Source organism: Fundulus heteroclitus, chromosome 22 (assembly GCF_011125445.2).
Source record: "Fundulus heteroclitus isolate FHET01 chromosome 22, MU-UCD_Fhet_4.1, whole genome shotgun sequence".
Lineage (NCBI taxonomy): Eukaryota > Metazoa > Chordata > Actinopteri > Cyprinodontiformes > Fundulidae > Fundulus > Fundulus heteroclitus.
In genome coordinates, this window is record NC_046382.1 from 32,136,143 (window position 1) to 32,161,559 (window position 25,417).

At 42.8% G+C, this 25,417-nt stretch overlaps 2 protein-coding genes across 2 annotated transcripts in view; one reads left to right on the plus strand and one right to left on the minus strand.

Annotated features, from left to right (window-relative positions):
- arid5b (AT-rich interaction domain 5B) overlaps nucleotides 1-8,376 on the plus strand; it is a 117,418-nt gene extending 109,042 nt beyond the window's left edge. Inside the window, exons 9-10 of the mRNA XM_012864982.3 lie at nucleotides 3,343-3,553; nucleotides 4,344-8,376. Of these exons, the coding sequence (XP_012720436.2) occupies nucleotides 3,343-3,553; nucleotides 4,344-6,353 (2,221 nt within the window). The 3' untranslated portion in view covers nucleotides 6,354-8,376. The remainder of the gene's footprint in view (nucleotides 1-3,342; nucleotides 3,554-4,343) is intronic.
- A 4,368-nt stretch (nucleotides 8,377-12,744) lies between these two features.
- LOC118556217 (rhotekin-2-like) lies at nucleotides 12,745-24,899 on the minus strand. Its single transcript, XM_036126073.1, has 12 exons — nucleotides 24,792-24,899; nucleotides 22,000-22,199; nucleotides 21,789-21,835; nucleotides 21,633-21,686; nucleotides 21,412-21,529; nucleotides 21,119-21,319; nucleotides 20,590-20,684; nucleotides 18,680-18,786; nucleotides 18,451-18,582; nucleotides 17,266-17,434; nucleotides 16,977-17,084; nucleotides 12,745-16,678 (listed from the first exon to the last, which is right to left on the minus strand). The coding sequence occupies exons 1-12, from the start codon at nucleotides 24,849-24,851 to the stop codon at nucleotides 15,969-15,971; spliced, it is 2,001 nt and encodes a 666-aa protein (XP_035981966.1). The 5' UTR covers nucleotides 24,852-24,899; the 3' UTR covers nucleotides 12,745-15,968.
- Nucleotides 24,900-25,417: the final 518 nt, after the last annotated feature.

Here is a 25,417-nt window from a genome sequence, read left to right on the forward strand (position 1 = left end):
TACAATGATGGGAATTCATACATTTGATGCATTGTAAAAAAAAAAGAGAAAAAAAAGGGGGGGGTGGTTCAGTATTGGACCAGCCGATCGCAGATCAAAGCCAATTGAAGGGTAAATTAGATGATTCGGATTACTGGTCCGCAGACTGGTGTCTCTCCTACAGGAGTTCTTAATCAGATTTGTGCTAGAAAAAGAAAATGCTTAGGACAATTACAGGAACGTTCTGCGTTTGGTTCACTGGCTAAGTTTACAGCATAGATTTTCCATTTGAAACTATTTAAAGGCCCCGGTAATTTCCCCAGGATTATTTCTTACATTACCCCCCCCCCCCCCCCCCCCCCACACACACACACACACACACACACACACACACACACACACACACAAAGCCTCCTTATTGGCATTCTTTAAAGTTGACCCGGGCCAAGACAGCCATCTCTTTCCCACAGATTATGCAGACTGCTAACAACGGACCCAGTTATATACATATACGCGCTTTATAGACTCCCTTTACTTCTTTGAGTGGATCCAAGGAAAATTTGGAGTTTTATCTTCTAAGCAATAGCAACTTTTCCCGAGTTAAAAAGCATCATTAGAAGCTAAGTTTCCGTGCTGCAGTATCTTAATTCTAGACAACACTAGACATATTTCTCTACTTGTAAATAAAAACGTTGAGATGTTTTTCTCTGTTTTCCAGGATTTCGTCACAGTAATCTTTACAACTCATTAACATGCCTTCGTCCACCCCCCCCTCTTGCCTTTTACTCCCCTCTTTTCCTTTCTCTGTTTGGTCTGTTTTCCCCCCCTCTCTTCTCTTCCTCAACCTTTTTGCTCTCTGTCTCTCCAATAAGTCACATTTAATAGTACATTTCCTTTCTTGGCCTGGGGCCTGGTGCCAGACCAGCTGTATGAAATGTAGTTTCACCGCTTTCACTGCCAGCACTTTTGTTCAGTGGAGGGGGGAAAAAAAAGAAAAACTAAAAGAAAAAAAAAATCCCACAGTGCCTCTTGAAGTCTCTGAGGCTTTTTTTTTCTTCTTTCTTTTTTCCTCATTTGAAGAGGAGGCGAAACAGTTCTTGATTCATTGTTTGTTTTACTGCCATGTCCCTTAAAAGGAATACTGCAACTGTCTCTTGCTGTTACACGACAAGGGCTTATTCCTTTTTCTCCTGACTGAAAAAGTCCTGTTCTCGTCTGACTTTCATGGATTATTCCATAAAAGGTGACGGAGGATTTTTTTTGAAAGATTTTTCGTAGCATCTCACTGATGTTTTACGGCGTTGTAGCTCCTCGGCTCTCTCGGTTTGTTCTCTGGCAGTGTTTCTTATTTCTGGTCCTGTGCCAACTTCCATTTTGTTCCCGGAGCAATAAAAGTCAAAAAGTTTCCCTCGCTGCTTTTTCATGTCAGTGTTTTACACATGGGTGTTATGTTATCCAGATCCTAATGTTCCTATTTGTTACAACATGACATATGGAAATGTGACTGAGGACGTACTTAAGAGAGGAACAGCCACGTTTAGATTGCGTTAAATGTTTATTCTTCATGACGCCCCGTGTCCTTTGGTATGAATTTAATTAAACGTGAGCATACGAAGCCATTGTGTTTCTTAAGTACCCAAGCATATTGCTTCCATCTGAAAATATTTCCATCGCTGTAGCTAATTTAAGGGCTTCTGTCTCTAATCATTTTAGCATGCTGAAGGAGATATTAAGTGCTGCGAGCTTTCTTTAAACATTTGATTTCAATTCGCGCAGATATTTTCTTCTTTTTTTTTTTCCGTTTCCAGCCGCAGTAACTTTACACACCCACACTCACATTCTGTTCCTTCGAGGTTGAAGTAATACCAAATGTGATCTTTCTCAGCAGGGGAGAACTCATTATTCACATTCTCTCTCTCTCGCTCTCCAACACACAGAAAGACAAACACACACACACACACACACACACACACACACACACACACACACACACACTGGCTCCAACCTGAGTCTGGATTTCCCCCTAGCCCTGTTTAATTATAATAGACCGTTAATGCTTTCCAGGTATTAAAACAAGGAGGGTATAAAACAAGCTATATTATGCATCACAAGCTTACAGCTGTTTTTTCTTTGTGTGTGTGTGTGTGTGTGTGTGGGGGGGGGTAATGAGTGTACTCGCTGTGCTTCTAAAACAAATCTATATTTTAGCAGCAGTAATTTAGTAACAGGGCCGGGCAGAACTATTTATTGCACTATTTATGTAGCTCATAGCTGTTTAGTGGAAAGAAACAGATTTTCTTCTTTTTTTTACTTTGCAAATAAATATCTGATAAGGGTGGCATGTATTATATATTTGTATTCTGCACCACAAGTCCACACTTTATTCTGCAATTCGGCTGCAAGTCGTGGAGGGAGTGTGTCTACCGTGTTTGCAAATTTAGAGACGGAACGTTTCCTTTTTGGCAAAAGAGTGTCATTGAGCATCACTTCTCCAGTCTTGACACGGTTTCTCAGCTGGGTTCGAGGCTGGACTTTGACTGGGTCATTCAGGCATGTCGGTGGGCTTTGATCTAAACCGTCCCATTGCAGCTGAATGTTTAGGTCATAGCTGGAAGGTGGCCCTCCACCTCGGTCTCTAGTCTTTTACTGCAGGTTTTCTTCCAGGGTGGCCCCCTCTATAGCTCCATCTAGCTTCCCTGTTGCTGGTGAAGAAAAATTATCCTTACAGCATGATGCTGCCACCGCCGTGTTTCATAGTGGGGATGATATGTTCAAGATGATGCACAGGGATGGTTTTACAGCCAACTTTCTCTAAATAGCTTTCTTCTTTTGACTCTTTACTAAAGGTGTGCACAGCTAATAGTTGCCCTTTTTGACAGATTGTCCCACCTGAGCTGTGGATCCCCAAAGTTCCTAATTAATTATTCCTCATTAAAGCTCTGCCTGTCCAGCTTGTCCATTTTACTGCATGTTCAGGTCTTGCTAGGTTTGCAGTTGATGTTTTCAGATCATGGCTGCTGCTCTGGGTTTTGTTTAGGGGTATCGGAGTTAGGGTGGGCTGAAGACTAATGTGTGTTACAATTTTCAGGTTTTATTTGTAAAAAAATAAAATAAAAAAAAGAAGTATTATTTTCCTTTCACTTAGCAGCTATGCACTACTCTGTGTTTGCCTGTCACATAAAATCACAATAAAATACAGAAGTACAAAGTGAACGCTTTACAATGCACTATATTTGGTAAGCTAATATATTTAAACCAGATTCATTGACACTTTTGATCATTTGACATCATCATAATTTACTAACCCTGCTCTCTGAATGTAGGAGGGCACATTTTCATCGTATTTCCTGCATTCTTTTTCAGACTCCTCCTTCCTTATGAGCGGCACCTTAAAGGGGAACAGGACAAGCCCCTCCCCCTGGCCAAACCCAGGAAGCAGGAGAGCAGCCAAGAGAAGGCGCCTGGAGCCGGAGCCAAGGTGAAAGTGGTAGGGGCCAAGAAACTGAAAGGCCCCCACCCCCCTAAGCTGGGCAGTAAAAAGGAAAGAGGAGAGGCGGAACAAGAACAAACACAGGTCAGTCTCAGGGTCCCTGCGCATTTTTTTTTATCATAAAATTCCAAACTTTTCCATATGTTTTCCTACATTTGTGTTACATATGCTGGATGTTTGAGTATGAAATATTGCTGTTTACCTTCTTGAACAGCATTTAGGTAAAAATATGTGCAGGTCCACTTTTTAGATTCTGGTCTTTTGTTGATTCTGCATTCATTTACCTTTTTTCCTCTCCAAAATTTAGACTATACCATGTACAGTTCATCTAAAACTGATTAGGGACAAAACGGTTTGAGATATTTGAATGAGCGTGAATTAATTGAGAAAGTCAAAAACCAAATACTAATCCAAAAACTGTTAAAATCCAGGGGGTAATTTGGCAAATTAAAGATAAAACATGCCAGATTAATATAGCAAAGTGAAAATTATTGTGTTTATTAAGCTTTGCTTTCATTATATAATTGATGGGGAAAAAAGTATTTTATTGCTTTTTTCCATACTTTTCCAGACCTGAAAAATTACACTATCAAATTGTTTACTTTTCCACACTTCTCAAGACTGCATATTAACCCTGTGTCTCTATTCCTTCCTAATATATATATATATATATATATATATATATATATATATATATATATATATATATATATATATATATATATATATGTATGTGTGTGTGTGTGTATATATATATATGTGTGTGTATATATATATATATATATGTATGTATGTATATATGTATATATAAATTTGAATTATCGGCTTATTAGATAATATATAAAGGTGTTAACCTACCTTTTCCCACATGCAGGAGTCAAAGGTGAAAGACGAGAACCAGGAGATCTCCACAGCCATAAAAAAGGATGTTTCTCTCCAAGATGAAGCGATTGTAATAGAGGAGGAAGAGTTACATGTCACCCTGAAGAAAGAGGAGTCGTTGGCGGTGGAGCAGCCGTCGTTACTCTGCCCCAAAGAATCTGACTGCAGACCCCCCCACGGCGGTTTCCCTCTCCACACGGGGCCTTCTCCCCAGCCAGAATGGAGGCAAATCAGCGAGGCCTTCCAAGCGAAGCTGGCGGGCGAACAGCAAACCGAAGGGCATTTCATTCCAAAACATTCTTACCTACTTCACCGCTGGGACCAGAGTAAAGCGGCTGGACATGTGGCCCTGCCTGAGCACATCTCCAAGGTCAAAGACTGCATTGAGAATCACGGTGGGAGGGTGGGGAAGGTGCTGCCCATGTGTAAGCAGGTGGATGGACAGTGTATCGATTTGAGCACAGATTCCTACTCGGAGAAGGAGGACTATGGGCCGATAAAGAAGGAGTCGACCCAGGGCACGGGACAGACGGCTGCCTACTGCAAGGCCAACCAGGGGGTCATGTCTCCTTTGGCCAAAAAGAAACTCCTCTCCCAGGTGTGTGAGGCCAACCCTTACTCTTACTCCTCCCTTCAGTCTCCACCTCCCGCAGCTGTGTCCTCTCTCCATCGAGGCGATCGAGAGAAGGAGAGGAGAACGAGCGAAGAAGAGGCGATGGGACAAAGGTACAAGGGTGCGTCAGACAGCATCCCTGAGGTCTCGCCCGTATTCAGGCCGTCGGTGATCCAGCACGCACAGAGCAGCAAGGCCAACCAGCAGGCCACCGGCGGGCCGGCGGAGAGGAGCGCCGCTGCTGAGCTTTCAGACTCTTACAGCCGCACCAGCCATCAGCTTCAGCCTCAGGCCAGCGTGCCGTGGCAGCCGTACCTCCCCGCGGCCCAAACCCAGGACGGCGCAGAGACTGCTGGGGAGAAAGCCCTCCAAGGTCCGGTGGCTCAGTCCAGGAGCTACACAGGGGACTGCTACTCATCCCCTCACCTTCACAGCTTGTACAGACAGACTGAGAGCTGCCTGAGCCAAGAGAGGATGGCTAGCTTTGCTGGAGGAGAGCGGAGAGAGCACTACAGCCGGGAGCGCGAGGGCGGCCAAGGCTTTGTTTGTGGCGGTCTGGAGCAGGAGGGCTTGGCGTACAGATCTCACTACAGTGAAAGGACTCGGACGCAGGGAGAGAACGGGGAGGCCGAAGATGAACCCAGAGACTTTTCTATTTCAAAACCTTTATCTCAGAGGATTTCGTCCTTCTCCAAGCCCTCTTTCTGTAGTCTCTCTTATCCCATCATGCACCACGGTTTGGATTCTCATCCTAAAGCATGCAGAGTCTCGCCTATGACAATCTCTACCCCCAAGCAAAGCTCACCCGATACTCCTCAGCCATTTCCCAGCCCCAAAGCTTCAGGTGAACTGTCCCTCGGCAGTCCCATTCGACCCAACAAGCGCAGCCTGGTGGAGGCGGAGAGCGAAGACCCCCCGGAAAGGAAGGTGCGCGTGGTGACCCCAATTCACCCCGCCAGCACGGTCCGGCGGAGCGACCCCGAGGAGCTGAAACCTGCTGAGCCAGCCCACGGCATTCACCTCAACAATCATCTCCCCGATGGCCACTCAGCAGCGACCTTCCCCCCACCCCACACTGCACACCTCTATGCTGGCATTTACCCACACGGCACCCTGGTCTCGGCAGGCGCTCAGGACGGGCTCCAGCAGCAGCACCCAGGCCTGCAGTACCTGAAAAGCCAGTCGGCTGTGTCCCCCCTCATGCCCCCCTTCGCCATCCACTCCATGATGCTCCACAGGCAGCTGCTGGCCTCCAGCCCCAGCCCCCACCACCTCTACAGGTACCCGGGTGGGGCGGCACTGTACGGAGAGCTGTTGCACCACCTCTACCCTCTGTCGACGCTCCCGCCGCCTCAGCTGTCGTCTGTACACCCCAGCACCAGACTTTGAGGGAGAGAAAAACATTTTTTTTGTTTTTTTTTTGTTTTCTCCACTCTCATTGTGGAGAGTTTGGCTTATTTTCATTCACATCGTGGCTCAAGTCGAGGCAAAGCTCGGATCATACCTTTTGCTGATGACAAACTGCTTAAATCCATCGCTCAGACTGCAAATTCCAATTTTTTTTTAATCTGTGTATGCCTTTGTTAATATACTTTGCACTGTTCTTTATTTTTTATCACCACTTACTGTATCTCGTTGTTGCTTTTGTAACCTATTTGCACAATGCTCGTGTGTGTATATGCTCACAGATCAGTTCGCCACTCTCAGCGACCGCGAGTCCGGTTTGTTGCTCTGGAACATGAGAGGTGGAGGGAAGCAGAGAAAAGCCATTTGTTTACTGTGTCTGAGGGCTAAACTGCGTTGCCTAAAAACACTACATGTAATATGACAATGAAATACAAAACTTTAAATAACCTTAGTATGTGAGTTCATAACTGCAAACAGGCTTGGGTCGGCATGAGATTCTTAGGGGACGACTAGCTTGAGTAACAGTACCACAGTTTTTCGGTATTGACGCAAACATTAGAGCGAGAATGTATGCCATAATCCAATTTCTTTCATTAAAAACAAAAAAGCTAAACATTATTCATACTGCTGCTAAATTATTACGTTAATCGTTACAGTTAGAATCAAGTTATGGCAACGCACATCAGCAACTTCAAACTTCAGAGAAAGTACGCCTCTGTTTTTGTCCATCAAACAACCCGCACCAACAGTGTCTAGTTGGTAGCCGATAATCCTGGATTAAAATCACAGCGTCCAAGCTTTTCCAAGGCTGGAGTCATGTAACCTTTTCTTTCTCAGCGCGCTTCAGCTCAATGCATGTTAAAGGAGTCGTTTGACGAGCATTAATTGGCACATCTGATGCACACCCCCTTTACTTGTAACATTTATTCATGATTTTTGATAGTAATACAAAATCTCACGAACAAATATAGAACCAACACTAAGTTTAGTAGCAGTTTTCAAGTGCTCGCTGTGTAAAATGCTGCTTTGTTGTTCCCGTTCTGCTCTTTATAGAGTAACACAAGTAAGTATAACTAGCTGATATTAGCTGGTTAATTAGTCAGGCTGTCTGCTCTGGTAGTCTGAAATCACCGGCTTAACATACCGTCATTCTGTGTATTTCAAAATGGGAAAACATCTTCAAGCAACTAACCTTACCTTTAACTGAGGATAAAGTTTAGCAACCTCCTTTCGTCCAGCTAACCAGCAGTGTGCAGCATCAGTTTGGGGAAAGACAGCATTGTGTTAATTTACAGGCCTGGAGGAAAAAAAGTCACCGGCACAAAGATTTCCTAATTTTGCTATGAATAGGCCTGTGTGTAAAGTGTGGCTCACCTCGATGCATGACCACGCCCCTAGACGAATTTTAAAATATGCCACCAAAGTGGGCTGTGCCAAGAGACCCTGAGCGGTGGGTGTTAAGCAGGGCTGTGGTTAGGAAGAGGGAAAGTCAGGTTGAAGGATTTAAGACTCTCTGGTCTAAAAGTTACCGGACCAATCACTGTGCGGGAGGCGGGAGTGTATGATGCGTCACTCTTTACCCATAATGCACCAGCACTTGTCTGTAACCATAACAGTGAAGATGGTGGCCGCAGTAGAGCGTTATTTTATTGATGCCCCTTTATTATGGGCTGAATGAGCTGGATATATCTTTAAAAACTCAACAACTGGCTGCTCTAGGAGCTAAAACAGAACGTGTTACTTTGAGTTTGCGTCGCATTCTCTGATTGGCCCTAACCTGTTTTCGCTGACGCTGCTAATCCCGCCTTTAAAACTGGCCTCTAAGGGCTGCTTTCCAAACTGATGTGCTGTGTTTACGGTGTGAGTCAAGTCTGACTGGCCGGGCCAGCTTTGTGGAGCTCAGCCAGGCTGAACCCTATTATCAGTTCGAGGAAAGAATGGGTGCAGTTTCTGGGTGGTAAAGTGATGTTAACAGCATCACTGCTGACATTGGCTAACGTAAAAAGGAGGAAAAAAATGCTAAACACTATCTGACTTGTGATGGGGCGTGTGTTTGACTGATGTTTTTATACCTGAACGCGGGGTTATGGTGAAGAAAGCATGTAGCATTAGCGCTAATAGGAACATTTAACTGCAATAGCCACAGTTCAACCCTATGAGGCCGGCACTAAGATAGCCTCGTGAGACCATCCTGATCTCGCGAGCTTTCAAGGTTTCACTCGCAGATCAGTCTGGCTACTCTCCGTTAAAGAAAATTTGGAGCCGTTCACCAAACGAACGTCCAATCAGCGTTGGCTTTGAGGCGGGTTGAGGTGTGACGCAACCAGAAGATCGACAGTTCAGTCTAAAGAACATGGCGGCTTCAGCCGATGAAACTAGCGTTAGCGTGGCTATCGAGCAAGTTTTATCGGAATTACAGAGTATTTCTTTGCTGAGCTAACGGGCCTTTACCTGCAGCAGCAAGAGTAGCTTGACTTGTGGTTGTGTTTTTGTCGTCACTCGTAACAGAGCGATGATGAAGCCTGTTGACGAGTACGTCATATGCTTCGTTGATCTGATTGGTTTATTTGGCCCGTCTATCACCAACATAGGCCAATCAGCTAAACAGGATTTTCGCCCCTTCCCAAAATTACTTCAACGGAAGGTTTCCAGATGGATATGCGAAGCAAATCTATCTGGCGGCGTCAGGTTAGCACTAAGACGCTTTTAAGACCAATATTTCAGAACTAAACAAGTTCAAAAGAAAATGAAAAAAAAATATTGCACAGTAACATCAAAGTAGCACCCTTAGGCCCCAGTTTATACAGCTCATCTGCAAAAACTAAAAATATTTTGGGGTGAGTTACACTTACAAACTTGATTTATTTTATAACTCGGTGACAAATTTGTTCCTAAATTCCGAATAAAATAAATGTTTAGTGGTGAAAAACGCTCAAAATCACAAAAATGGGGCGGTATTTGAACCTGAAATTTAAAAAAAATTCTTGGCATACTCTCACATCACTGTCGGATACCGGCGATCCCCTAATCAGTAGAACGACTGCTATCCATGTAAAAATGCTTGCCCGACGTTTTCAGCGCTGTAGGCCACAAAAGTCAGAGAAAACTCTGGCAATCTCATTAAAAGGACGCGAAACCGTCGAAGCAGTATGACAGAAACGTTTTGCACTTTTTGAAACCATAACGTTTTCAAACCGGTAACCAGCCCATGCCTAATTGCAAACAAAATAAAACAGCATTTCCCCTTCAGGCAGCGAGTGCTTGTCGTGTCTGTTTACATGTCTCCACGCTGAACTCTGTTCCTGGTTTGTGCCACAGCAAATCCAGCTGGAGTGGACTGATTGGGATAAACGTTAACACCCGCTGTGGCGCTGCTTTACAACACGAACAGTTTCATCACATTCAGAGGTGCTGTGTGGAACAGATGTACTGTAGGGTCGCTCTTTACGAGAAAAAAAAAAAAAAACAAGTTCAGGTTCCGTCTCCGTTGTTTTTGACACATCTCCTGTTTGCAAAATCGTGGATGTTTTGTCTTCGGCTGGCGTAACTTTTTACCTTCTGAGCTGAGAGTAATTTGACCGTGGAACATTTTTTTTTGTGATGGGTAGACTGTTGCGGCTTGTTTTTTGCGTCTGCAGGAGCAGCATAATGAAGCAGCCGTCTGCTGTGGAATGCTCACCACAAAGAAGAAGAAGAAAAAAAAACAAATCTGCATTTCATTTTTTATTTTTTATTTTTTTTGTCCTTTGTTCCTGACTTGAAACGCTTCGTTCTCTCGACAAACAAGACTCTTAATATATGATTTGATAGGAATGTTGTCACTTAGGATATTACTGCTTTGCAAATATCTGTGCCTTTCACAGTCTTGGATTAGAGTTAGCTCTACGCTCATTTAAGGTATATCTCCTGTAGCAGGGTAGGAATGTCAATATTACTGTCACTCTTGTGTCAGATGCAGTACGCAGACATTATCAAACGACGCCGCACACTTTGAGACACCAGACTTAAAGGGTAGGGCTTTCAAATGTAGGGAAACTATAGACCAAGGTTAGTTATTGTTATTAGATTATTATTATTATTAGCGCTCTCACAGATTCAGAGACCGCTGATAGAGACGTCGGTTTGTGTTTCTGTCCTCATGCAGTGCTGAAAAAGCGACCAGACTCCAGAAAGTAACGCCTACTGGCTTCCGTAGCCCCAAAGGTGCGCAGATGACACCTGCGCTGGCTTTTTTTTTTTTTTAACGACCACTATAATTGCGATCCAGGACGACTGAAATAAGTGGAGAACATTTCTGTCGTTAAAAACAAATAAACAAAACAAAAAAAAGCTGTAAGCATCTACGATTTCAATGAACACTTAAAAGACCTTCATTGCTGTTTTAGTACTGTACATTGCTGTGTGTAGGTATGCTGGCTCCTGTACAAAACGTTCATTACGGGGAACAACTCATGGCAAACCTTCTCTCTTTTTGTCTTATTAGCTGTGTAAATAGCCCTGTAGATAGCTCTGCGTGGTTGTTATCATATAAACTGTTATAATCTGTAAATAGTTTAAAAAAAAAAAGAACAGTATAGAAGTTTGTTACGCAAACCAGATGTGTCTTTTTTTTTTTTTTTTTTTTTTTTTTTTTTTTTTTTTTTTTTTGTTTTTTTTTTGCTGTTTATGTTAGGCTCAAACAAACACTACAAATTAAGACTTAGGATACGCTTTCTGTTTTTTATTTGTTTTGTTTTTTTTTGTTTTTTTATGTTGTGCATCCTGAAACTGTTTTTGATACCATAGCCATCTGTTTACCAATCATCCAGCTGGCAGCAAAACAACAAAAATAAAGACATTTTGTATGATATGACCTCCTGTATATTTAATTAAAATATTTTACTATCAGTAGACGTTTCGTCGGTTTCTTACCTACACACACATCTTGTCAAGTTACAACCGAAGCTCTTTAATATATATATTTGGGGAGTCTTATGTGGCTCACAGAGAGTAGAGCAAAATTATGAAGGGAAATGAAACGATGCGTTATTTACATAATTTGATAAAAAATAAAAATCTGTGAAGTGTGACATGCATTAGTATTTGACAGCCATTTACTCTGAGACCCCTGAATTAAAACCCAGAGCAACCGATTGCTTTCAGACGTCACCTAATGAGTAGAAGCCCACGTGTGTAAATTAATCTCAGTGTAAATGTGACAAAATTTGGATTTATGGCCTACATGCAAAACTCATGTGGCAGAAAACGAACCCTGCACTTCACTCTGAACACACGGTTTTTTACAGAAAAACATGGTAGTGGCAGCATCATGCTGTGTGGCTGTTTTCTATCACCAGAGGAAGCAACTCTATTAGCTGGAACTAACTGCAGTGTAATTCTGGCAGAAAACCCAAAAAAGACTCGAGCCTGAGGCTGTTTGCATCTCATGTAAACAGCCTGAGGCTCACCTTCCAGCAGGACAGCTACCCTAAACAGAGTGAAGAGGCTTAGATCAAAGCATATTCATGCTAGAGTGGATCGGTCAGGGTCCAGCTCTTAATCAACCAACTATTGTTTTGTTTCCACTCAGCAATTATGCACCATTTTGTTTTGGTCCATCACAGTCCTTAATTAGATGATCAACAAGTCGATGTGTTTCAGTAACCCAGTTAACTAAGGTAAGTACAATATGTAGATAAAGTGCTCACAGACTGTTTTAAAAGTCCTTATTTGAGTTGATTTTTTTTGCTTACATATAAAAACATGGGATTTAAGATCAAAATATTACATCAAACTGTTTTGAAGAAAATACATTTAATACAGAACTATGGGCTTAATGAAAATTATGTTTAATACTTGTTTAAATTATAATTTTCAAAAGCTAATTTTAAATTTGACAAATCTCATTGGATCCCATATTCTAATTTATTGAACATGACTTTATAAGCCCAATAAAATACCATGAAGTTAGTGCTTGTAACCCAATAAAAACATGAGAAAGTTCAAGGTATAGTTTTATGCAAAGCACTGCACAATGCAAGCATTGTATAAGCTGGTATTTAACACCAGCGTGCCAACAATCAGTATCTTTTCCCCCCAGTAAATGCAGTGTGAATGATGTTCTATTATTGTGACTATATTATCTGTGAGAGAGTTCAGCAGCCTCAATCTTCACAAAAGGCCTTTTCTGGGTTCAAAGCCAGGGAAGCCTCTTCAGCATTTGCTGCACTGAAGAAATGCGCCAGTGCATGTAGTATCTCTATGGCGTGTGAATTGGGGAGGCAATAAAAAGCTGTGCTTTGACTTTTATTGCCACCCTCTGGTAAACTTTGAACATGAGTGATATTCTGTAATTCTTCCAGAGCTCAGCAAAAATAAAGCCGCCTCACTGGGGTGGAATGTAGGTCGTTTTATTGCAGATCAGCAGTGATTAAAAACAAAAAAACAAAACATGTTATAGCTTCTGAGACAACAATGAGAACATATATAATTTTACATGCCATTAAAACTGTACACTACAAATGCAAAATTAACGTTTCACTACTTACCGATACAAAAAAGATATATAAAAATGACATCTATAAAAACACATTGCAGTCATAAACAAGAAAAAAATGACAAAGATTAGCTTTTGCTATTGCAGTCATCCATTTAAAAAAATAAGCCTTTTAAAGCCATCTTTTTAATTTAGCTGTACTCCTTTCCTCCTTAACAGTTTTTGATTTAATCAGCATTCCAGTACCCTCGATGCCTGTGCAACAAATTGTGTAAAATAATGCAGAAAACTCTTCTATCACAGTACAAGAAATGCAACGCTGCACTTTCCCCGTTTCGTTTTGTTCGGTTTTTTTTGTGCCAAGAAGTTTCATTCAGAAGGAAAAAAAAAAAAAAAAAAAGTTGACATATTGTTTTGTTTTCCTAGACTGTTACAGTAGAGAAACCAAGTGAGGCACAGCAAGCGTCAGATACATCCGGCACACTGCTAAATGCCGAGCTGTGTTCCCTTTTCTCTCCCGAAGCTTCCCCCCCCCCCCCCCATTCTGTGTAATTTAAGCGCTTTAGCAGGAGAACTGAAAAATAGTTACTGCAGCCTTCCCCGCGTCGCCTCGTCTCTTCAGGTAATTTAAACGAGAGCAATGTTTTGTACTCCGCGTGTAATTACGATGACCGTTCTTCGGCACAATGCCATTAAGTGGCTGGAATATTTAGGGGCTTGCAGTGCGGGGGACGTTCAAAACAACTACACAAGGACATTCATTATTCAGGCCACTCAAAAGGCCCATTCATTCAATTATGTTCAGAGCATTTATTGGCTGCTATGTTAAATTATGCTGTGCAGCCACTAAAAAAAAAAAAAAAAAACAAGGTTACTCTATCAAAGACCTCGAGGAGGAATAGAGAAGTCACATTACTGTTTGCAATTGTTTCTTTAAAAAGGAGCTATAGTGGCCGTGAGGTCTTTGCGGTAAACAGAATATGTCAATAGCTCCAAAAGCAGTGGCTTGTCCGCGGTTCCCCCAAATGGATGAACTTAAATTTAAGTGCATTTGCCAATTCTTTCCCCCATTTCAATTCATGTTCTAGAGCTGGAGGAAAGAAGCAGGCCTTTCTATTTTTAGCAGGATTGAAGCGTGCCTGTCTCACATGTGGGTCAGCTGCATAAAATAACTTTATTGACGTAAAGCAGCAGGTTGATCATAGCGCTATGAACTGGCAGCAGGAATTTAGGTGGTTATTGTATAGATATGCTTGTACCGATACAACGTGGTAAACTAGTGGCTTGACGCTCTGATTCGTGTGTTTTATATTGATGTTATAATTCAGGAGCTTAGGACCACCGCCCGTTATCAAAGTCGCAGTAATCAGTCTTGTTCTTCAGTCTGCGGGTTTTATAAGGCTAAAGCCCTCCTGATGGACGTTAGCCAGTTAGTTTCTCTTTAGCAACTATGATTCACAGCATTACATTTATATCTTTGAACTTCCCTGCTACTGGTGCTTCTCCAAATACTGGGAATTTAATTATTGGATTCACCGTCAACGGAGGTTTTACGGTTTCGATTAAAACAAAAAAGACCAGGGAGCTGAATTTGTTAACCGTCTTTGCATCTCACGTCAGCATTAGTGAACTGTAAACGGAGGTGCCTGCTCCCTACATGATGCTATCCTCACTTTATCTCTGAGATGTAGAAAAAACTGCCAACATTAGCAACATCCGGCATGCTGCATGACAGCGAGAGCTCAAAATGATACAAAAGAAAGCAGTAAATTGCTCAACCTTCCTGCCTCCTTGCTCTCCAAGTACAAGCAAATAAACCGCAGAGATGTCATGTCATAGAAAACGTAGTTTCCTTTTAAATAGCTTCCAACACCTAATGCGCTCCTTCTGACGTCGTTTCTAAACACCCAACATGTACTGGGAGCTGCACCGTTTCAGCCTCTTTCCCTCGGTTAAAAAAAAAAAACGCTCAGGTTGACCGAGTAGTTCCCAAACCGAGATAAGATCAAAACATAAGATTTCATTAATGCCGCTTGAATCAGATAAAGTGGTTGCGTCACAGTAAGCCGGTGCTAGCGATCAACGAATACAACAAACACATTTCCACCTGCAGGTTCACGTCCGCTGATCATCAGTCTGATCATAGATTGAAGCTTTTAACGAGGCACTTGGACGTCGCTCGATGAAGGGTGAAATAATTAGACAAAAATAACACTTACAAACAGCTCTTGAAAAAATAATAAAGATCAACAAGTCTGAGATCATCGCAGACTTTCTCGAGGCCATTTGGACTCACACCCCCCCCCCACCGACACCTGGTCAAAGCCTCGACCTCCCGTTTCTGTAGCCATTAACGAGCTTGCGGCGTAATTCTGGCTCCATGTTTGATCACGTTTCAAGGCAGAACTGGAGGCCGAGAGATAAATCCCAGCTGCCCACGAGAAAAAGCCAAATCCCTCCAAAAAGAAACGCATCATATCTTTAGGCACAATGACGGGAAGAATGTTTGGAGGAGTTAAAGGCTTTTAAACCAAAGAACGCTGCAACAGCTGGCAGGCATGATGGTGGCAGCGTCATGCTGAGGGCCGGTGGCCCTGCAGCTGATATCGGTGCTTTACCTGAGCTGCAATGAACAGCAGAGGAAGACTACCTCTAGTTTCTTCAACTTCCTCCTGAATCAACAGGTTAAAAAGGAGGAAATGTAAATATAACCGGGAGTTTCAACAGGACACCGATCGTAAGAAGATATCGAAGCCAGTTTTTGGAATACGTAAACTGAACATTTCTGAAATAACGTGAGGTCTTGAACTAAATCCTTTCGACACGTTGAGGACGTTTGATAAGGAGATAAATCAAATGTGTAGCCAGAATTATGCTGCAACCTTGTTCATGGTAACAGATTCCAATATTAGTCTCTACATTTCAGCCTGCATGTAGAATAGAGATAATAAACGATACATTTAAAGTTGTGCACCCAAGGTTCTGTGCATTATGAGTGAATCACAGGAAAAAACAAAAAAGAAAAAAAGAACAGCTCACATGAATTATCTGAACCACGTTCGTGCTGATGAGGAGTGTGTCTACACTTCTGGTTCTGAAAAGATGTGGAAAAGGCTGAGATATTACAAAGCTTTGAGGTTCATCCTCTCTCTGAAAGACTTCCTCAGCTTGGCGCGGGGCGCAGGGACAGGACCGGCGCCGGGAGCACTGCAGGCTCGGGCAAACGCGGGATCCGCTGCGTCCTCAGGCGGGCGCAGGTCGTGGTTCGGGTAGACGGACTGCTGCAGAGAAGGCGGCGGCGGACCGTGGACGTCCAGGACGGCCAGGGGAGCGTTCTTCCGGCTCGGAGCCGCCGCCGCGCCGGCGTTGTTCCGCTGGAGCTGCTGGATGATGGCGGAGAACTTGGCATCCAGCGAGGGTCTGCCCGTTTTGGACCTGGGGGCTGGCCGCGAGACGAAGCTACCCGAGTTCTCCTTCTCCTGGTTTGGAGGAGGGGGGTGGTGATGCAGAGAGGAGGGGAGCGGAGGCCTGGCCGGACGGGCGGGGTCGGCGTAGGGCTTCACGTTAGAGGGAGGGGGCGGAGCGCGGCGCTTCTTGTTGCTGACGGGCGTGGAGCTGGTTTTGGAGTTGGGGCTTGAAGCGGGGGTGGAGGCTTTGCTCTGGGAAAGAAAACTCTTCTCCACCACCACTGAATGGGAGCCGTCAAAGAGAGAGGACCAGTCAGGGGCCTCCTTCTGCTCCTCTTGCCCGATAAGGTAGCGGCCATCTGTCTCTTCGATTTTACTGTGGATTATGTCTGTGATGCTCTCAAACTTGCTGGGTGAATTAATACCTGCAGGAAATATTAAATGAACAAATTAATGAAGGAAATTCATAGATGAAACACCATTGGTGCGTTTCCCTCCCCGTGTCTGATGAGCGAACAAAATTAACTCTCAAAAGGGGACAGAGAACCGTCCTGTTTCCTCATTTGCATGTAAAAGGATTTCATTTGCGCGCGTCGTCTTTGCAATGAAAACATATTTTGAGCAGTAATGGAAGGAATTATCTTAAACGAAATAGGAATCTTGTTAAAAGCTGCGGCTTCCTCCTAAATCACTCCGGCCTCTAATTCAAACGATCGTACTCACTGAGGTCGTTGTAAACAGAGTCCGCCTGCTTGGTGAGGAAAAGCGATGGTTTCCGTGGTGACGCGACCTCAATTTTCATTAGCCGGTCGCAGCAGTGAAGCCACTGGCCTGGTCAGAAACGAGGACGGACACGAGAGAGAGAGAGAGAGATAAAGGTTACTGTTCTCTCCTGCTGGGAGGGTTTTAGCCAAGCAGCAGCAGACTATTCCGGTCCAGACACATCAATCGTGTTACCGGCGCTGTTAAAAATTAACTCCTACTAATTCTGTGCTGGCATAAACACGCTTACTCTGGTCGTAGAGGTGCTGGTGGAGGGAGTCCATCCATCGCTCCAGCTCCTCCCTGGTGTCTGCAGTGAACACAAGGTTCTGGGATCCCTCGGGGGACGGGTTGACGATGGACAAACTCTTGGATTTGCGACCCGCCGACTGTTTGTCCAACACACAGACCCGGCTCTCCTGCAGAAACAACGATAAATCTGAAACTAGGTCATTCTGGTCCCGGTGTGAGACGCAGCACTGCTGAGAAGTTTGCGTCCCTGGCCAGAATATCTTCTGTTTGGCCTTTTAAAGAGTCCTTTGTGGAATAATTACTCAACTACCAACTTCAGGGACTTTCATACACGGGAACTGGGTGCACAAGTTGTAATGTCCTGAAGAATTATTCCTACCAACACATAATCAAAAACACGTAAATTTATGCTTAATTAGACGTCGCTCAGCAGGTTGCACCTCAACTACATGCTTGCATGAGATCCTGACATAATTCTTCTACTCAGAAATGAAAGAGCTACTTCCAATTGGTTGTTTTCCCTGACACAAACTCAACTTTTGCACAAAGTTCACCACTTTTCAAAGGGGTTGAAGCTGGATATCAGGATGCTTTATACATTTCAAAACTAATATTGGAGAGTGTCTGGGATCACTGTCCTGCTGTAAATCGTCCTTTTATTCCAAATTAACCATCTGATCCAAACTGTCGCCCACTGATGAAAGAGGAAATCTGTTAGGATGTCCTGATGAGCCACTGGGCTCAACCCCAGGAGGGACTGGAAACAGAGCGGGCCAAATTTAGAACATCTGGACATTAGAAAAAGTTCCTAAAAAGTCAATTATTTCAAACTTGTGCATCCAATGCATGCTTTGTAGAATTCACTGAAGCTGTTTGCTGTATGATTTGTTTCCACCCTAAAAAGGAACAGTGCACATGCATGAATAAAAGCCCAAATATAAATGGGACATTTATGGATATGATGAGCAAATGCAAGCTTTTGTATCTACATGGTGTTGCACAGCAAGATTCAATCAGGGGAAAAAGAACCAAACATGCAAATAGGACTCGACTAGTTCATTTCCGTATTCTACTGGGTCGACAAATTTAAAGAGAAAATCCTGAAGTGAGAAGAGAAGAAGAAAAAAAAAAAGATTCTTTATCTTCTCTGCTTATATATCTGTTTTACATTCCCCTCTCTCACATTATTGATTGGCACATTAAGGGCGGGCGGCACTTTAGCATCGATTTCCTCTGGGCTGAAGTAGCAGGACAAAAAGCCGGCGCTCAGCACACAGTAGAGACTGCAGCAGCGGCTCACTCCCTCCACACTTTCCTGAATAGCAACAGAGGGACAGAAACAGAATGATTGCACAGTCGGGACCAGAACCCGGTCACACTATGTGATGTAATAATGAAAGCTGTCAACACACCTTCTGACTCAAATAGCCGGTCATCGCGCTCTGTGTCATACAGGCCGGCTGTGCCACTAACCGGCAGCACAGGTTGCCATAAAGAGGAAGCCAGGATGGCCACTCAGCTGGGAGGAGAGAGGGGGGGGGGGGGGGGGGGGCAAGGAAATATAAAAAGGTTAGCAATGGTTGACCTGAACTCACACAAAGCTTCACGTCAAAAATAACACCAGACGTTAGGCATCGCTCTAATCTGCAGAGAGTAAACATTACATGATCTGTTCCTGTGAAGTGGTTTCATTTAAGAACAGCAAGTCAAACCCTCCTAATGCAGTAGGTTTCATAAGTTTTCAAATATCTCGCAATTTATGTGACAAACACAGACATCAATGCATGCCACTAGAATAAAATGGGACAGCCCAACACAGAGTAGTGCATTAGTGGAAATTTGGCCTGCTTTTCAAAATGTACTTTAAATAACAGCGTGGTGTGCGTTTGTGTTCAAGAGTTTATAAAACCACCTTCTGCTGTATTTACAGCAGACATCTAGCGGCTGACAAAACCCCCCCCCACTGTCCAGCTGGAAGGTGGACCTCTGCTGCTGTCTGAAGTGTGTTGCTGCCTCTCACAGGTTTTCTTCCATTGTCCTGCTGCATTTACTTCCATCAACTCTGACCAACTTCCCTGCTCCTGCTGAAGAAAGGCCGTCCCTGCAGCATGATGCCACCACCGCGTTTCACCGTAGGGGACGTGGTGGTGGCACCGGCTTCTCTGCTTAAGGGTAATGTCCCGTGTTAGTTTTCCATGGTGGTGGTCAGTTGCCCGCTTTTGAATCTGTACTGACAGGTTTAATTTTGTCCTCATCTTAAGAGCACCTTCTTCCGCATGTTCGCTGTGTCCCCTACACAGCTTTTGGCAAACTGCAATAAAGGATGGGTTTCCAAATTCTTCCACTTGAGGAGTGCATCTCTGCAGCTCCTCCAGAGTTACCCCTGGTCCCTTGGTTGCTTCTCAGATTAATGCTGACTGTGCGCAGCCTGTCAGATAACTTAGACAGGAATGTGTGAGCATGTTTGTAGTTCGCCCGTGCTCCATTTTCAGACGATGGATTGGGTCATGCTCAATCTAAAGCTGTTTAAATGGCTCTAAAAACGGATCTGTGGCCTTTCTATCGTGGTTCTTGGTCTTCATGTGGCTGATTGTTCTTCATCCAAACTCTGAGGTCTCAACAGAACAGCTTTATTTATACTGAAATTAGACAACTTGGATGACTTTGAGGGCAACTGTTTGCACTGGATTGTATTTAGTAAGTAAAGGAGTATAAGGATCTAAAAACACATTCACGCCACACTTTTCAGGTCCTTTTTTTTTTGTAATTGAAAGCTATGTTTGATTGTCCTTCCACTTTGTCCTCAATCACAATTGAGAACAACTTTGGGTCAGTCAATCCCATAAAATCTAAAACAATAATACATAAACGTCTGTGGCTGCAACATGACTAAAAAGGGCAATTTCTTAAGGGGCTTAAATGCATTTGAAGGACACTGCATGCGTTGTGGATGTAATAACCATTAAATTACAGCAAAAAAGTTATAATAAACACTTTAATGGAAAATTAAAGCAAGATAAATATCCTAAGCACCAACGTAATAACTAAAAAAATAAACAATTAAACATTTTTACACTTAAATTTAGCTATTCCTTTAGCTTTTTGTCCTGATGTTTTATTAGCTGGTGTAGTTCCGCTTACGAGAGCTGGCAAGAGTATCTGTGTTGTTTTTAAAGTGCTTTATAAATAAAGTTATATTGCATTGCATTTCAGTTCTGTTAGTGTAAATATGGTCAATGAATAATCTTAAATCAATGAGCTGGAGACATTAAGCCCTTTATACGGCATACAAAATATTAGTTTCTGTGTCTTTGCTCCTTACCGTCCTGGTAGACAATGAGGGAGTGAGACTGAAAGCTGCTATCAGCATCGGGCAGACCGAGGGTCGTGTAGGCCACCAGGCTGTATTTGGCCCCTCTGGTTATAGGTAGACACACATACACAGAGTTCAGGCATCTTCAAACATACTGTGGAGCTCTTTCTGTTTCTTTTTAAAAAGAAAAAGACTTCAACCCCCGCATTCTGATTTCTCTACATGCACTTCGGCACACTTCTTAACCCTCAGGCCTGCACGAGACTAATGTGGGAACATGCAAGTACAAACATTTGACCCTATTCACTGCCACAAAAATAATCTAGGAATATCCGAAAGCTAAACATAGAGGCAGTCACTACCATATATTTATTCAAGCCTTATTTGGATACTTGCACTGATCCGTGGAAAAGTCTCATGCAAAGCCTTCAGATTTGTGTAATGTTTCCAAAGTCAAAACACTTCCAGACAGTGGAGAAAAAAAAAATATCTCAGAGGAACTCCAGCAGGATTTGTTAGATAATAAAAAGATACACACGAAGGTATCGGGTTGTCCTGCAGGAAGGTGTCGGGATCCGGAGTGTCCAGCAGGGGGCAGAGCTTCTTTCCAGCGCTCTTTCCGATGGAGTTACGGAGCTTCTTTGCCAGTTTCTTTGGTGTGTTTGGCAAAACGAGCTCTTCCTCCAGAGAACAGCTCCACAGCTCCACCTTCAGCTCAAACTGGGGAACTACGTCTTTGCTGCAGAGCAAGCAAACAATCTAGTTAAAAAAAAAAAAAAAAAAAACACTGAGTGTGGAAACAGGGAAATAAAATATGCAAAACAGACTCACAAGAGGGTGACTCCCTCGAAGCAGACGTCGGTGACAGATCTGTCCACCACCACCATGTCGGTGTCAAACACCTGAGAGCCAATCTGCAGCAGACAGAACACCGCCACCCGCCGAGAGCCTACCAAACACAGAGGAGGTGCGGCATGCGTTAGCATAGAGTTTATATAAAAACAGAAATAAATGCAATCAATAATAAATATGTCTTTAAAGAGCGAACTTACTTCCTCTGTTATTGAAATGGTCTGAATCCCTCCACAGCAAAGGAAAACGTAGGCCTATATTAAAAGAAAGGGAACATTTACTATGAAGTGACTTAACTAGTCACGAAAACAGTAAAAATTCAAGGTGGGATTCTATAATAATAGAAATAGTATTACCAGTAACTGCGATGGTCCCAGAACACGGTGAACGGCCATCAGCATGTCTGTAAATGTGTTTTCAAAGACGACATGTAACTCAACATGCTCCCGACTCCAGAAAAGCTCAGCGTTAAGAACTGAATATCCCAGTAAACTGCATTAAAAATGCACAACCTATGGTTTTGACATGCCCCTCACGTGAAGCCATAGTATGGACTGAACTTCTCACCTTCTGCCGGCTCCCATCAGGCCCTGCTGCCCCTTTTGCCGCTGCAGCTGGGCGAGATAAGCCCTGATCCTGGCGTTGCAGGTCAGCAGGTTCTTAGAAGCGTTGAGGACTTGTTCCCTTTTACTGCAAGCCAGCAGCAGCTTGTACGCTCCCTCGCGCATTCTCTTCTCAAAGTCGAGCTTCTCTTGCACGTTTGCATTCTTAACGGAGAGAAGAACGACAAAGCGTTACCCAGAGACGGAGTGAATGAAGCTAAAGACGTTCACAATGCGGTTCTCTCATAATATGGTGTATCATGTGGGAAAGACGGACACGGTGGCCAGCGATGATTTACAGTTGGCCTTGAATTATCTTTTTTGACACTGAATCAATGAGACTTTGTTAAAGGCATGGACACGTGCAGAAAATGGCCCAGGTGACATGTCAGTGTTTCCGTAAGAAAAAGAGGAGTAAGAGCTTTCTGAAAACAAGTTACTAACAACTCCAGGGGCCCGTTCTTCGTACGTCACTAACTCAGTTAGGTGGGTTTGATTGTTGACGATTTGGCATGATCTTGGATCATTTGGTTCTTCGAAAATCATCCTGGACTTGTTGTCATGGCAACATGTGCGCAAGCTTAAACCTCCTCGAGAGCAGGCTTATTTCATGTAAACAGGATTGGATCGCAGCTTTATAAGCGGAGGAGATAGGCAAGTCTGTCGTATCCATGTCGTCCATTTTACGACAGCAACCTGTTAATTTTGTATATAATGTTATATGGTTAAACGTGAAGTTCCAAACATGATACCCTAATAAGTCATGACATTGAATGAATCTTACAAGAGTAGTGGATTTGTTGACTCTCTGTACTGTTTTCTACTTGTGAGTCTACCAGCTCTTTCTTGTAAACTAGAGTTGGGATTATTATTAGAAGGTTCACAAGAATTCCCTCAAACTCCACAAAATGTCAAATTAGCAAGAGTCAGGGAATTGTATAATGTAGAAAAAAGATTCATCATTCAATGAGTCTTCCGCTTTATGTAGAACGCAATTATCCTTGATATTTTCATCATTCTAATAATAATCTGGGGTTTCCTGTTTTCATCAAAAATAACACCCAAAAATGTTATCTCTCACACGCTTAATCACACTACCATCAACATCAATCAGTATATCTTCGCCATGACTACAGAAGCAAAATCAATAAATTACCAACTCAATGCAAACTACTTCACCTCGTGCCGTTTTTCGTGTTTAGTCTCCTTTAAAAAAAAAAAAAACACTGTAAAATAAAAAGCTGGAGGACAATTTGAATTTTTAAAGTAAATGCAGATTTCCGTGACAGATATTTGAGACTTTTTGAGTGCTTTTACACTTGGGTCATGCCATGCCTTGCTAAATTTACACTTCCCCTTTATGAAGGACCTTTTAGATCTTTTGTAGGTTCACAGCAAAGACAAAACACCTGAGATCATATTCCTTTATACCACATGCACAAAATGAGGGAAGAGGCAATACAACGAATAGTTACACAAATTCAAGACATGCACGTTTACTTAATAAAAGCTATTGTAGACAGTCTGGGGATATCTAAGATCTTAAAACCTAAATTAAAGATCATTAAGTTAAAGGTTTCCAAAGCGTTGCAGATGTTCCAAATAAATCAAAAACCCCTGTGTTTCAGTTAATAAAAAAGGCTTTTGATTCTGGATATCTGACAACAAACAAAAAAAAAAAAAAAAATTACTAATAGCAAACATTTTCACGTATTCAAGAGCAACTGTATCTAGAGATGGGGCGTGTAGTCAGGATCAGATGGTTTCTAATGAGCAGCTAAATGCAGTGCCCGCCTGGATTACTGTAATGGACCCTATGTTGGAGTGAATCAGTCTTTGCCTTCTTGTCTACAGCTGGTTCAAAACGTCGCTGCGCGTTTTTTTAACAGGTCCAACCTGCCCCTGCACATAAGAGAGGCTCCTTCACTGCCCACCCTTTAAAACTCACCTTATTGTTATTGTTCGGCGTTTACCACTAGCAGGACTTAGTTTTGTGTTTTTAATTAATTTTGTTGTTTGTGTTAAGTTTTTTTTTTACAGGATGTGTTTTAGTTTGTAGCGATGGTACAGCACTTTAATTCAAATGTTGGCTGTTTTTAAGCGCTTTATAAATAAAGATGTATGCTATGTTATGGCAGTGAGGGTATTCTACCAACAATGTCTGGGAAAAGTTAGCAGAGTTCATTTTACAACTCAAAACGACATCCATACATTTCCTTTAGGAAAGTTATTTGTGATTCAATATAAAGAAAGGCACACCTTTTTTTTTTTTTTTTTTTTTTAACACGAAACGTGATTTTTTTTTCATATCAGGAGCGAAAATTTTGCACCTGCAGTTTCGCAGAAATCTGTAGTATGTTAACTATGCATCATATCCTCTGATATCTGCAGGGCAACGTTTCGTGCGTTTTATTTTACCTAAAATTTATTTTGGCACACTATTGCCAAATCTCGCGAGGGGGAGGGGGTTGGTCCGCGAAGTGAAGACAACGCAGAGTACGGATCTGGTTTACCTGAAGACCAGTGCTTCTTTAAAGGGAAACTAACGGGCAAATCGTTTTTAAAACAAACATTACGCTGAAAAGGTGAACGTTATAGGATTAGTGCAATAAAACCCGCACACGTCGGTTGCATTATGCTAGCACTTAGCAGTGTTTGCACTTTGTACTCCTCCCTCCGGCATCAACTGACTGTCAGTTTAATTCACACCCTCAGGACAAGCATACAGAGCCGCGTCTCTCGCCTCTTCAAACGTACCTCTTTCTGTGGGAATAGAGAGCTTTGTTGGATTTTCTTTCGTTTAACCTCCATTGCCATGGCCGAGCCGGCGGACAATGCCGAGGTGGTGTCTGTCGTGTCGCTCGTAAGTTTGAACATCCCGCTGGTTCGTCCATGTTCCCCGCCTCCATTCGCTGCTCACAAAACCAAGCTACGCTTTCCTGCTAGATTTCTAAGCGCCTCTTTCCAACGGACAAGGGTTGGCTCGATTTAAGTTACCGAATCTACCGGATTAACAACACAAATAAGGTCGGGTTAGGAAATGTAAGCGTTTAACTAATATCTAAGTGCTTTTACAAACCTGGTAAAAAAGGAAAAAAATCAGCTATAGTATTATTGTGCCTTATGGTGTTTACGGTTTTAAATAATTTTTGATATCTTACATATCAAACGTTGACACAGATCGTCACTACATGAGCAAATTAAAGGGCTGCCTCGTTAAGTAGAAGGTAAAATGAATGAATAAAAAAGTACATATAGATAAAGATAATTATTTAGATGTAGTTCCTGTTTTCTTTAAAAAAAGTAAAAATATGTCAGCTTCTCCTACGGCTCGTCCCCGTAAGGAACTCAACGCGCTTACGGTGACGTAGAAGAAACCTCCT

Excerpts from the sequence above, each read along its gene's own strand:
- LOC118556217 (XM_036126073.1), bottom strand. The coding sequence starts at position 24,851 with ATGGCAATGGAGGTTAAACGAAAGAAAATCCAACAAAGCTCTCTATTC. Across the intron at positions 20,685-21,118 it reads CAGGACAACCCGATACCTTC|AGGGGCCAAATACAGCCTGG; the intron begins GTGTGTATCTTT and ends ACCTATAACCAG. Across the intron at positions 18,787-20,589 it reads CCTCATTGTCTACCAGGACG|CTGAGTGGCCATCCTGGCTT; the intron begins GTAAGGAGCAAA and ends CTCTCCTCCCAG.